The 13,885-nt window shown below is 51.1% G+C and overlaps 1 protein-coding gene across 2 annotated transcripts in view; it reads right to left on the reverse strand.

Annotated features, from left to right (window-relative positions):
- Window positions 1-9,951, reverse strand: part of IQANK1 (IQ motif and ankyrin repeat containing 1) — a 28,662-nt gene extending 18,711 nt beyond the window's left edge. For both annotated transcript variants that reach the window (XR_008597429.1, XM_054985225.1), the window contains exons 1-5: window positions 9,812-9,951; window positions 9,590-9,658; window positions 6,734-6,867; window positions 3,704-3,868; window positions 772-963 (exon numbers count right to left, since the gene is read on the reverse strand). Coding sequence is in view for 1 of the 2 variants with exons in the window: in XM_054985225.1 (XP_054841200.1) it covers window positions 772-963; window positions 3,704-3,868; window positions 6,734-6,867; window positions 9,590-9,658; window positions 9,812-9,905 (654 nt within the window). In the remaining variant the exon portion in view is untranslated. The remainder of the gene's footprint in view (window positions 1-771; window positions 964-3,703; window positions 3,869-6,733; window positions 6,868-9,589; window positions 9,659-9,811) is intronic.
- Window positions 9,952-13,885: the final 3,934 nt, after the last annotated feature.

Raw genomic sequence — 13,885 nt, forward strand, 5'->3', positions numbered from 1 at the left:
TAAGTTAAAGGTCTTTATTTAGACAAAACTCCCTAGAAGTGCACCGATACACAGTAATTGCCTGGAATGCCGAAGCAAAGTCTTCCCCGAGAGGTTATACCCCCAGTCCCCTCCCACCCAGTGCAAACAAGTCAGTTGAAGTCAGCAAAAGTCCTGAAAAAGATGCAAAGCTTAATTTCCCAAGGCCGGTTCCCAGCTGATAACACCTCTCAGCAAAGCATAGCCAAGATACAATGAAGGAAGAAAGCTACACTACAGGAAGAAAGCCCACCCACCCCCAGTAGATACGCATTCACAGTTATGGCAGGCAGGCTTGCTTGCCTGCCTGACAGAACGCTGGTTAACTGCCATCTCAGAAAAACCACTTTACCACAAGACCAAAGTTGTTTTTTGTTTTGTTTTGTTTACAAATCTGAGGTTAGAGGATCCATGTGTGACTTGCGGTTATCATTCTCTTTCTGGTTTTTGAACAAACTGGACATTGCCTGGCCTAAGAAGGTGCAGAAATGGGAAGCACCTCTAAATTATGCAGATCAACTTCCTCACAACTTTCTTTGGATTTGGTGCACTGATTCTCCTTAGAGGTATGAGAAAGTGGCAAAGTGGCATCTGTGGGAATAGAAATGTGGGGTGGTCTGGATGAACCATTTCACAGTTATACCTCAAACTGGCATTTCAGGAAACCTAGCTGCTAACCAGGGCCATGGCGGGGAGGACGGGACAACCCATAGTTATGGACCTGCTCCCCATCTATGCATTCCAGCACCTCACCCGACTATTTGGATCGGCTCCATTTTCTATCAGCATCTGAATGGCCAAAGGGTGGCCACCTCCGGCGGCCTCAGAGAGCGGGGTGTTGCCATTGGCATCTGTGCATTCCACCATGTTGATTAGATTCCGGAGCCGTATGGTCTTCCCCTTCTCATCTGTTCCAATTCCATTCTTCGTATCTAGATCCTCCACCTTAAGAAACCAAGTCTGCGAGTCATAAAACAAGGAAGGATGTCCTTGACAGGAGTGATTACTGAACCGAGAGCAGATGCTCTTGCCTCTCACTGGAGCATCCACTGATAAAGCAGCAGCTGAAGGTGGTTCCTCTGTAAAGGAAGCACTGGTCCCACACTACACTGCGCCAGCCTGAATCAGTGAGCAGCCCTCCCAACACATACTTCCTCTCTCTCCTTCAACAAGTTCTCAACCTCACTTATGCAATACGCTACAAGGTTAGGTGATGGCTGCCATCTTATGAAAAGACAGACCTTATTAGCCATGATGCTAAATAGAACGACATACCTTTAATACCAGATACAAGGCACAAAAACAAGGTGTGGCTATTAAGTCCTATTTATCAGCTTATAGGGGCATGTGACTAGCCACTGCTGGAAACCGAATACTGGATTGGGTCTAACCCAGAAAAACATGTCTAGGGATTAACAGCCACCCATGTCTCTCCAGACGGAGGACAGAGTTTACAGGTAATGAGCATTGATTAATAATAAAAACAGTGTGCTTATATACTGCCCTTCTAGACAGATGAGTGCCACATTCAGAGTGGTGAACAAAGTCAGTGTTCCCCAGTGCTGGGGAGCTGGGGCTGAGAGCAAAGGCTTGCCCAAGGCCATCTACTGAGCTCATGGCAATAGTGGGAGTCGAACCAGCAGTTTTCTCACCTGTCTTACCAAACCAATACCCATCCCACTGCCATACCCAACCGGCTGCATCACCCTAATGCTAAAGGGCCAGTGCTTATGCCCTACAGGTTGAAAGGAATTTTTCAGCCACTCTGAAGGAAGCTACTGGGAAACCATTGCTTAAAAATCTTCCATTGGATAGACAGGATATGGTCAATTAGCAGCCTATGTTGTATCTCCCTTGTTCAAGCAAGGGAATTAAGGAGGAGGTATCAAAGCTACTCCAGGTATAACTGACTGACACTTCTGCCCATGACTCGTTTCAGTCTGGCTTTATGGGACAGGCCTGAGATTGGATGAGCTATGGCTACAAGGGGGCAAAAGCACCATGTCCCTGCTGAGTTGTATCACCCCCTGCCTGTGGCCCTTCAGACAGTGGACCACTCAGGGGGCGGGAGGGGTGTGTGTGTGCTGTCTAAGGGTCAGGTCTCCAATGGTTATATTATCTTCTAGCACTCATGGCACCTACAGCACCTGTCCGTCACGGCATCTTTCCTTATGGAGCTCCTTAGGTTGCGTAACCTTAAGTGAGAGTGAAATGCAGCGGTCTGATTTCTTACCGAGGCGAGGTATTACTTCACTGGCGGTGCTTAGGAACTCCGTCCAAGGTGCCGACTCATGCCTTTGCAAGTACTTCCTGGCCAGGGATCTCCTTAGGACACCAGTAGCTGCGCACTTCACAGCAGTTCTCGTTGACTACCACTTCTGCCTAGGGGTACGTGTGTATTTCTACAGACTGCACTTAAGCTTTTCCAAGCACATCCCTACCATTTTATGGAATAGCCTGTCAAAAGGGTGCTATAGCATCACTTTGTAATCAGTTTCAGTGTGTGGGACTGCAGCAGAAGAGCAAGATTTGAGTTCAGTAGCACCTTACAGACCAACGTGTTTTCCACGATATAAACTTTCAAAAGCTTAAAACCTGGAAATCTTGCCTTTGTAATCAATTTTCTGAAAAGCATGCAAGACAATCTTTTTTTCAGAACGCTCTATTGAAGTAGAAAGTGGGCAATTTGGTGCACTTAAGGGAAAAAAATATCTCCGTATTCAGGTTTGGGCTGTCAAGACACTGTTGATATTGCACCTCATCTTCCAATTGTGAGTTGGTGATGGAATCTGGAATTGGGCCATTTTATTGTACTTATAACGTCTGACTGGAAACTGCACTGGGTTTGTGGAGAGGCAGGAACCGCCGCTTTAGACATTCTTTGAAGGTGTTAACAGGAATATGCATAGGAGTGATCCAGCAGGCCCTGATCACTTGGGCTTTCAAAAAGCTTTGGAGAAGGTGCCTCGTAAAGGGATTCTGTGTGAACAAAGCCGTTACGGGATCAGAGGGCCTCTCTTCTCACGCAGCAGCAACTGGCTAAGGAGCCAAAGAGTAGGAGTAAATGGGCAGTCCTTCACACAATGCTCAATCTTCTTATGGAATTCTCTGCCATAAGATGTGGCGATAGCCACTAGCTTCAGGGCTTTAAATGGGGATTAGACAAACTCATAATCTATGCGGCTTTTAGCCCTGATGGCTAAACAAGCACCTCCGTATTCAAAGAGGATGGTGTGCCTCTGAATACGAGTTGGTGGAGGGCAACAAGAGGAGGAGGTGGCCCTTCCTGTACACTGTCAAGGGGCACCTGGCTGGCCACTCTGGAAATAGGGTCTTTGCCCTGATCCATCAGGGCTCATCCCGAGGAGGTATTTCTGCAGATGTTTAGATTCCCAGCTCAGCTCTAGTAGTTATGCCTGATCAGCTTTGGCTACATCAGGCCCACTCTTAGGCTTGAAAACGGCCATGCTGTTTTAAAGCAGGAAGTAGGTCGCCATATTCTATCCATGCTGCTCAGCTATTCATTAAAACCTAAAAGTGCTTGTTTAGGTTTGCCATTAAAGCGAAATCCCAGCAAAGGTGAGAGTTGAGGCACGAGATCAGCCCTTATTTTGATCAGGGTCCACCCAGGAAGCCAGATGCTCTAAGAACATGCCATTGACTTCTCCAGCAATGCTGTGCTCACCTCCTGGAGAACGGCCTTCATCTCTTCCACATCCCCATCAAAGGCTGCCTCCAACATCCGCCTCTTCCTTTGCTGCTCCTCTCGCTGCTTCTGTTTTGCTTCTTCCTCTTTCTTCCGCTCCCGCTCAGCTTCCTCCTGCTCCCTCCTCACCAGTGCAACAAAGGCCTGCCACAGAAACAGCCCATAGAGACTCCCTGGGAATGCTGGCAGGCAGAGGACAGCAAAGGCCAAAAAGAGAAAGGGCTCCCGCCAGGGCCAGGAGGTGAGAAGCAACTGCGGCTGCTCATCAGGGGAAAACATGCCACTGCTCAGTTGTGTTTCACTGTTGCATTGTGATTTTTTAAGAAGTTTCATAAGCCACTCTAAATCCAGTAATGTCCTCCACCCCAGAAATCTCATTCATATTCTAGTAATTGGGACTGTACTCTTGTCTATGTAGGGAGCCCAGCTGCAAGTTCAAAGCTGGCAAAAGAGGAAAGGTGTTGGGGGATGAGTCATCAAACCACAAATACAGAACACTTCAGTGCTTATAGATGAAAATGGTTCTGGTTGGAAGCAAAAGGTGTACCATCTACTATTCTGCTAAACGATCATATCTAAAGAACAGACACTAGGAAAGCCAAAAGACTAGATATCTTCCTTGCGGGTCAAGAAGATTAGGACTGGCCCCAGAGGAGAGATTATTAATTCTCAGGACACGAGAAGGAACCTTCTTCTCTTGTTTATCTTCAGGCCTTTTTTTCTGATGAAATGCAACGGAGGCCTTGATCAGCTTGCGAGGGAAAGGAGCTCTTTAACCCCCGGTCTTCAGCTGGTCGGGGAAGTCCCCCCCCCCACACCAGCTGAAGAGCGGAAGTTAAAAGAGCTCCTTTCTGTTTGGCAAGCTGTGGGAAAGGAGCTCTTTAATCCCTGCTCTTCAGCTATTTGGGGGAAGCTAAACTTCAGCTGAGAGGAGGGGGATTCCCCCCTCTCAGCTGAAGCCTACTTTCCATCCTCCCTCCCTTTCCATATCTTTCCTTCTTTCCCTTCCTTCCTTCCTCCTTTTCTCTTTTCTTCTTTCCATGTCTTTCCTTCTTTCCTTTCCTTCCTTCCTCTCTCCCTTCCTTTCTCTTTCCTTCTTTCCATGTGTAATGATTTCAAGTAAACGTGTGCATGTGTCTTTAAATGCTTGGCATGGTTCAGATGAAGAGTGGGAGTGAAAGAGAGGGATGAGGGAGTGATATGATCGATTGATGACTGAGAGTGTGGGCAGAGTGAAGGCAGTTTTAGACTGAGAGTGGAGAGAAAAATCAGTCAGGGCAAGAGAGGCCAGCTGTGTGCAGCCTGAGCTTGTGTATGTTGTCTGAGAGAAATATAACCTATGTGAAAACCTGAACTGTGTGTTTGTAACTGAGAAATTAATATCAAAAGCAGACAAACTTTGTGTGAAGCCTGAGAGAAGATCTGTGTGACTGGGTTTAAGTAAAGTAACTTTAAGAATTGAGAACTACTCTTTTGAACCCATCAAATTTTAGAAATAATATGAAACCGATATGCTTCTTATAAAAGTTTACTTTGGTGTTTTTTAATATTCCAGAGTATCTGTCATTCCTATATCTCATTCCTATTCTCAGGGCCACATAGTACCACAAAGGAGCCTGACCCTTGGGCACGTTACTAAACGGGAAATTTAAACCAAATATTCTCGAATTTAATTCCTGGTGGCAGCAATCTACCAAGAGGGGGCAAGAATAAAAGGCTTAAAGACCAAATCTACCCAAGAGACAAAGTGTCATAACACCATGTCTTTCCTTCTTTCCCTCCCTCCCTTTCTTTACCTTCCTTTCTCTTTCTTTCTCCCAGGGGGGCGGCCACAACATGCACAATGACATCACTTCCTGGAAGTGACATCATCGTGCAGTCCCGGGAATGCGCGCATGTAATGACAGGGGTGCCACCTCCTGCCGGGAGTTGCCCTGGGTGAGAGTTCCCCCACCTCTTTCCCCAGAAAAAAGCCCTGTAGGCACATGCCATGAAAGATTAAACCTTTATCTTGATCACAAGAAGGGACAATGGGAAGAAGTCCCAACCTCTGAGAATGAAGGTTCCCAAACTCTGAGAATGAAGGTAATGGAGGATTTTAAATAATGCAACTTCAAGAGATACTAGCGCATCTTAATTTAGCATAGTTTAGGATACGTTAAAATGTTAGGATTTAGAGGACTGCGTATTTCCACCATTTCTTCTTATCCTTGCTCAACCGGATGCTTTTACAGACCATGTGTATACTAAACTTTTCAGTGTTTTGAATGCCTGAAGCCTTCCCTCTGTATGCAAACCACACATATTCAGTTGCAGTTTCCAAACAGCGATAAAGAGAATGGGCGGCGGTTGAGCTTGCCATACATAAAGTGCTAAAGATGGTCCCCGCGCTCGCTAGTACCAGTAAAGCTGCAGATGTGAGAACTAGGCAGAGCCTTTCAATGGCAACGCAGAAGAGAGTGCTGGAAGGTGAGACTCTTTCAGATTTGCTCACAGTAAAGAGTCCAGTAGCACCTTTAAGACTAACAGATGCATGACGAAGGGAGCTGTGGTTCTCGAAAGTTTATGCTACAATAAAGGTGGTTAATCTTAAAGGTGCTACTGCTGGACTCTTTACTATTTTGCGACTACAGACTAACACGGCTAACACCTCTAGATTTGCTGATGGCATGATTACTACCGAGAGAGAAGTTGATACCCCTGAAAGGGAAAGGGTTGCTTCTCTGGGTGGAGACCCAGGACTGTTCTGGATTCCTGGACAAGCGGGAATGTGGCTTGAGAGACTGTTCCTTCACAACAGGAGAAAAGCGGGATAAAATATTTACCTGAATAGACCACAAGCTAGGCAGATGCTTTCTGTAGCGCCATTGTCACAGCTAATAGGACACAGGTGACGATTTCCATACTTTTGTGACAAGGACAATAGTTCACTGGGGCACAAGCCACTTCAAAGAAATATGATGCCACCCAAAGGCAGCTCACCTGCTTTCAAAGCCCAGCACTCCTCACCTCTCTCTGGAGGCGCTCCATTAACTCATTGTATTCTTGCCGCTCCTTCAATCTCCTTGCTCTCTCATGACAGGCCAAGAGGCGTCGGAAGGCGCACTGCAGAGTTAGCGCAGCTTTCAGTTCACAGCTCAGCTCTGAGGCACAGAAAGCAAAACAGCAGGAAGGGCTCCAGCACGGCTATAAAACGCAACATGGGGAGCTGTGATAATGGGCTAATTCCTGCAAGGAAGATGAGTCCGGGGGAGCCTCCCCTAGCATCCCAGGTGCGGCCTATTCCTTCCGTTTCTTCCCAACCCATACCAAGGAAGTACATCGGTAGGAAAGTTTGTGCACTCCGCCCCCTCTCCAGTGCCAAACAGTGCCCACCCCCCCATTTAACAAAACGGAAGCCCAAAGAACGGCAGAGCCATTCCTGCACTGCAGGCCCGTCCACCATGCGAGGACAAGATGCTCTGCTGACGATGCTGGATCAGGAGTGCTAAGGGAGAAGGGCAGGTGCTCAAACGCCTGCCAGTTCGGCTCACTTCCGGCCTGGCAGCGGGGATCAGGCAGCCAACCGACCAAGGGGGGGGGGGGCGTCTGGCTGCTCACAGCCTGTTCATGGGCATTTGCAGGAGCAGGCGACTCGCAGCCATCGGATGCTCCCAGCTGAAGAAGGATCAGCTAGGAGTCGGCTTCTGATCTTCCATCTGGGAAATTTTGCTGTGCGCACTACTGCAAAGCTTTTTAGGGGAAGGAGGGAAATCATGAGCTGACCCCGGACGATCAGCTGGAAGCCAGATTCTTCTTATCTCCTCTGCCGCCTCCCAGACTTGCTGGGAGGCAATAAATTTGTGAGGGGGGTTAGAGGCACAGTTGGCTTCCCGTCTCTTCTGTCTGATTATGGGTGTTGAACAAGGTAAAACTCGTCTGCCAAACAGGTTTGCTGAGAAATTTGTGGCATCCCTAGGAAAGGCACAAGCCCTGATTCAGCAAGGCATATGGGCATGCAGAGTCAGACTTTTGAGTGCTAATTCTTTTGCACGGTCAGAAACTATAACACAGAGAACAGATCTGCTCCATTTCCCATGGCGTTAACGCTTGATACTTGTGCAAAATCAGCAAAGATCTGTGTGGAGCGGTACATTAGCAATTAGTATTCCAGTCTCACACAAGAACTTTGCAGCAACCCAAAAGGCACGCGGGGACATGCATGCATGCCTCATACAGCTTCAAGGGATTAAGCACATTGTGTAAGAACTCCCCAGAGTTTGGCAGGAACTTTTATAATAATCACTTCTCCTAATGAAGTCCTAGTTTCTCCACAATGACTGCCACAGCTGTGAGTTTGTCCCTGCCAAGCAGAGTGGATGGAAAGCTTGACACTGTCCCTAAAGGGGCGGGGGGGGGCATTTCTACTTGCTGGCCTCAAGACTGTGGCAGTCCCTTCTTACAGAGGTGCTGCTGCTGCCCTCTCTCTGGAGAAAATGAACACATTGCTGTTCTGGAAGACCTTTGGATAAACTGATGGATAGTGGTAACTTGCTCCTCTTGTACAGGGCATTTATTGTTTAATTTTTCAAAATATTTCAAAACACTTATGAGCTTTCTTCTGGTGAATGGGGTAAAAAAAAGACATACCAATCCACTAGCTAATTAACTAAAGTTGTCCATTTTGATCCTGCCCGTCTTCTCAGATGCAGGGGCAGCCATTCTCTGTTCACCATTTTATCAGGGTTTTACTGATTCAGTTCCCGCTGGCAAACACACAGAATAAAACTCAAAGAAGCTCTTGGGAGCATGCCTGCCCAGAACATGGACGGGGCATTATCCAGTTCTGAAAGTCTGGAGAGCTGCCTCCACCTAGCGGTCATTCTGGGCCACACCCTGGCTAAATGGTCTCTTCTTGCCTTACTTCAAGTCTGGTTGTCCCACAGAAGTGACACCCGGCACTTCTCATTCCCACCCCCACAGCTCCCCACAATGGGAAGCTGACTGTGCGACTGCATTTGATCACATTTATCCTCTTCTCCCTTCCTTGCTTCGATCATTCCTTGATTTTTGCCCCACTATCAGAATTTAGAGCGTACAGCTCTATGATTACTGCATTCCTGTAAGCTGTTATATAAATAAACTAGTATAAGAATTAAGCCTATCGACCCACTAAGCATCGATATGGCACGTGCAAAAAGCCAGAGAGCCGGGCTGAAAGAAACCAAGCTCGAATCCAGTTTTTCAGAAATCCCTCTGGCCTCTAGGCTCGTGACCGCCTGCATAATCCTTCCGAGTGACCAGTAGCTACAGCAAAAGTATCTCTGTAACGTCTCGAGAAACGCATTTCGCTCCAGATGGAGGCACCGAGCACAGAGGCTGCCAGAAGACCCTCTTTACGGGGGCGCGAGCAGAGGCGGCTTTCCAGGGAGGGTCAGGCAGCGGCGATGCACCATCGGCTTACTGGCCGTGGCGACCAAAGGCCAGCAAACCCTGCCGCGAAGCAACGGGGGGCCGGGGGGGGGACGGGGCGTCGGCCTGCCTCCCCCCTTCTCTGTCCCGCTGCTGGGCTCAAGGGCGACGGGCTGACCGCCGCGTGGAGCGGGATGCCGGGCGGGGCGGGGCGGACCGGGGCCCCGATCACGGCGCAGGGCTCTCCCTTTGCAGCTCGCCCGCCTCGCTCGCGGAGACGCAAACCGGAGCGCCAGGCACACGCGCGCGCGCACGCACACACGCGCGCCCGCCATGGAAAACGTCACCCGAACCAGAAGGGCGGGGGAGGAGCCCCGGGCACGGCGGGGCGGGAACCGCCGGAGCACAGAACACGCCCGCCCCCACACACACACCCGGGCCTGGCCGGGCCTGGCCTGGCCTGGCCTGACCTACCCGGGCTGGGGCTCGGCGGGGCGGCGGCGTCCTCCTGGGCGGGCCGGCGGCCGTCGCAGGCGGGCAAGGCTGGAGGGCGAGAGAAACGCCGCCGTCAGTTCAGGCCGTCCCAAGCGCCGCCCGCCCGCCCGGCTCCGGCCTCGCCTCGGCCCCGCAGGAGCAGGCGCCTTCCCCGGCCGCCCAGGGCTCCCGCGGGGCTCGCCGCCTCCCCGCGGCCGCTACCTGCCCTCCCGGGCCCCGCCGCCTGCTTGGCCGCCGCCGCCTTCGCGCCTTTCCGGGCCGCGGCCCGTCCCCCCGCCGCCTTGCGGGCGCTCATCCTGCCGGGCCTCCGGGGCGGCCTCCTGCCCTCCCGGCCGGGCCTGCCCGCCGCGCTCCCCTCCTTCCCCGGCGCAGGCGAGGCCGCCCTCACGCCCGCCCGGTCGCCTAGCAACCCGCGCCCGCTCCGCCGCTGAGCCAAGGTCGGGGCGCATGCGCGTCTGCAGCGGGAGGGCCGGCGGTGCGGCTCTCGGCAGATCCCGGCAGCTAAGCAGGGTCGGCTGCGGCCAGCAGCTGGATGGGAGACCCGTCCTGCCGGGCAGCGGCCAGGGGGCGCCAGGCCTCGGGCCTTGAGTTTGCAAAGGAGCCCGCGCACTCTTGCGGCCGCGCTGCCCCGTCCTGTACACATTTTCGACACACTGCATTTCTATAGGAAATTCCTTCTGAGCTTAGGGAAGCCCTCAAAGCCTCAGGAGTGGCAGAGGTCCTGGGGGTGATCCTGCCACCCCGGGGCAGTTTCCGTCTGAAGGCCCAGAGAGGTCCCGGAGGAGCGGGCTTGCCAATGGGTTCCGGGAGCTCCGTATTGCAAGTGCCTACCACAGCCTCAATAGAGTCCGTGATGGGAATCCGACAATCCCCTGGACATTTTGGAATCTGGAAGGGTCCATGAGCTTTTGCAATGGCCCTTCCCTTTTTGCAAGGTATGGGGGGCACACGGTCCCCTTTGCCCCCAGTAGATAATGCAGCAAATAAAGAGAATGGCTGCTTCCTAGTGAAACTAGCAAAAATGTGGGCAACCTCCCACAGGAAGCATTCAATATAGTTAAGTAATTATTCAACCAGATTTTTATATATAGGTTTCCAATATTTAAAGTGCAAGTGCTATAATAAATTTTAGTGCAAGCTTACAAGTGTAAACAGGAAGACAATGAAAGTTGGAACAACCGGGTGGGGCCGGCTGAAGCACAGATTTCGCACTAGCTTTCTCAAGAGTAACCCTTTCACGCAGCAGCAGCATGGAGAGCTCATCGGTTTGGAAACCCGGTCTGGGCGGCTGTGTATTCTAGCGCTAGAATACACAGCCGCCCAGATCGGGTGCTGAGAGGACTGCTTGCTCAGTTTTTACCCCGCGGCTTTTGTCAGCATCCGGAGGAGACGTTGAAACACATGGTTAAAGGAGAAAATAAAGAACGGAGACAGGTTTTGGAGAACAACTTCACCTCACCCGGTTGTTCCAACTTTATGGACTAAGACTATTCATGGACTGTTACTGCTATAGTGTGATTTATTCACTGTCTTCTTGATAAGTTGTTTACACTTGTAAGCTTGCACTAAAATTTATTATAGCACTTGCACTTTAAATATTGGAAACCTATATATAAAAATCTGGTTGAATAATTACTTAACTATATTGAATGCTTCCTGTGGGAGGTTGCCCACATTTCTGCTAGTCCCAGTAGATAATGGTCAGACTGAATCCCCAGTCCCCAAAGTGTGCAAGATTAAGTCCAGGTTGTGGCCTCTTCCATGCTTGGGGCCTGCACTCTTTGAGAGAGGCTCAGGGCTGCCAGTGAGCCGACACATTCCTGGGCCAGCCCTGATGTGGAGCATTCAGCGTGGATGTTGCCATTCCTAGGTGTCTCCAACAACATGTCTGAGAGCACCTCTGCCAACTTTGGCCTCCAGGGTGCCCCTGGACTCAAATCCTGCAGTTCGGCCGACTCAGAAAAGCTGCTTACTGGGGAGTTGGCTGGTCAGTAAACAGCAGAACGCCTACTCTGTCTTCAGTTCCCCATGAAAGCAGCATACCATCAATGCAACCTATAGTGTGTCCTGGAGGTCTGCAGAAGTAGAGGGACTCGCAAAAGATAACAGCAACCCCTCCTCCTCCCCGGCCACCATTGCGAGGTTGGTGGAACAGAGGCATGTGGCCGGGGAGGCCCCCCTCCCCAGCCCAGAGGGAACACCCACCCAGCAGCAGGCAGGACTCCTTCCCCATCCCTGGCAAGGGCCAGATTGGCAGCAAAAGCACCGCCCACCCACAAACACCCCCGCTTCCAGCCACACACAACCTTCCCCCATAAAAGTAAAAACAGAAAGGAAATGTCACATCTGTCCCTGCCCCAGCCGACCAGGGAGACTTTCTCTTTCTCTGGTATGTTGCCTCCACCTGGGAAACTGAAGTTGGGAAGACACATGCTCTAATCTCTCCCCAGCAACCTTGCGAGGTAGGTGCTGGAGTGAGGTAGGTGCTGCCACCTCTGGATGTTTGCCCTCTGTGCCCCCAAGGAGGATACAGCAGCACTGGTTTTATAGTCAGGATGTACAAGAAGAATTGTGCAAGGATCGCTACTAAATAACTTTATTTCTACAGCCACAGCTCTAAGGTATATATAGACAGAGACTAACAGTGAAATCCTAAAGATACTCCCGTCTGAGACCACTGGGCTTAGACTGGAGTAACTCTCCTTAGGATTTCACTGTAAAGATTACAGGCTAATGAAAATAAAGTAGAACACACACACACACACACACACACACACACACACACACACACACACACACACACACACACAGAGAGAGAGAGAGAGAGAGAGAGAGAGAGAGAGAGAGAGAGAGAGAGAGAGAGCCATACTGACAGGCACACACAAGCACCCCACGTGGTCTCTCAAGAAGAGTCACCAAATCCATTCTTAAGGCTCTGGACCCGCAAAACCTGGGGAAGCCCTTCTTGCCTAACAGCAACGTGACTGCAGAGCCCAGGGGGCAGGCTCTGACACAGGCAGGGGCGTGGTGGAACATCCCCCCGGAGAGAGCAAGCTGCTTCCCAGGCTGCCCCCAGCCGTCTAGGGGCCGGGGCACCTTGGAGTGACCGCTGGTTCTTCCCTCCATGGGGGTGGGGGGAGAGAGAGAGACCAGGCTTGAAGCCACAGCCCATTACATTTGGGCACAACGCCCTCCCCCAGGGCCAGGAGGGGAGGTCCCAAAGAGCTGTGACTTGCCAGCAGGCATCAGGCACCCCCCCACTGCACCCCTGAAGTCACCACCAAGCCACAGCCAGCCGGCCACAGAATGTCCCACCAGCAGGCATGGCTCAGAGGAAAGGCAGTGGGATAACATGGCCAGGGCTCCTGGTACAATCCCCACATGGGAAGGTGGGCAGAAGCCCTGGGGCTGATTCCTGCCCCGCCCCCGCCCCCGCAAAGAGCCAAAGAGGGAACTGGACAGCCTAGCCAATGGGTCTCCCTAGAGATTCATAATTTTAGTTGGGACACCGTGCCCGACTCCCCTCTACTCCCCATCGCAGCAGAGCCCTTGCTTCCGCTCTGGCTCCCCCCACCCCCATACACTTTGTGTCGTCGGAAGCAGAGCGTCCAGATCACGAGAAGCGAGAGTATCGCTCTACTCTGCCCTGGTTAGACGTCAGCTAGACTATTGTGTTCAGCTTTTGGGAATACCGGAATTTAAGAAGGATATAGACAAGCTGGAATGTGTTCAGAGGAGGCAACCAAGATGGTGAGGGGTCTAGAGACCAAGTCCTAGAAGGAAAGGCTGAAGGAGCTGGGCATGTTTAGCTTGGAGAGGAGACGACTGAAAGCTGATATGATAACCATCTTCAAGCACTTGAAGGGCTGCCATATAGAAGATAACGTAGAGTTGTTTTCCACTGCCCAAGGTCGGACCAGAACCAACGGCTTGAAATTAAATCAAAAGTTTTCAACTAATCATTAGGAAGAACTTCCTGACAGTTAGAGTGGACTCTCAGTGGAACAGGCTTCCTCGGGAGGTGGTGGGCTCTCCGTCTTTGGAGGTTTTTAAGCAGAGGCTAGATGGCCATCTGACAGCAATCCTGATTCTGTGAACCTGGGCAGATCATGAGAGGGAGGGCAGGAAGGGTTGCATTAGTACCTCTTGTGGTCCCTTCTTACATGCTCAGGGTAAGGCTGATCGCCACTTTGGGGTCAGATAGCAATTTTCCCCAGGCCAGTTCAGCCAGGGAGCCTGATGGGAGATTTTGCCATCTCCTGGGCATGGAGGAAG

The sequence above is a fragment of the Eublepharis macularius genome, chromosome 7, assembly GCF_028583425.1.
Source record: "Eublepharis macularius isolate TG4126 chromosome 7, MPM_Emac_v1.0, whole genome shotgun sequence".
Taxonomy (NCBI): Eukaryota; Metazoa; Chordata; class Lepidosauria; order Squamata; family Eublepharidae; genus Eublepharis; species Eublepharis macularius.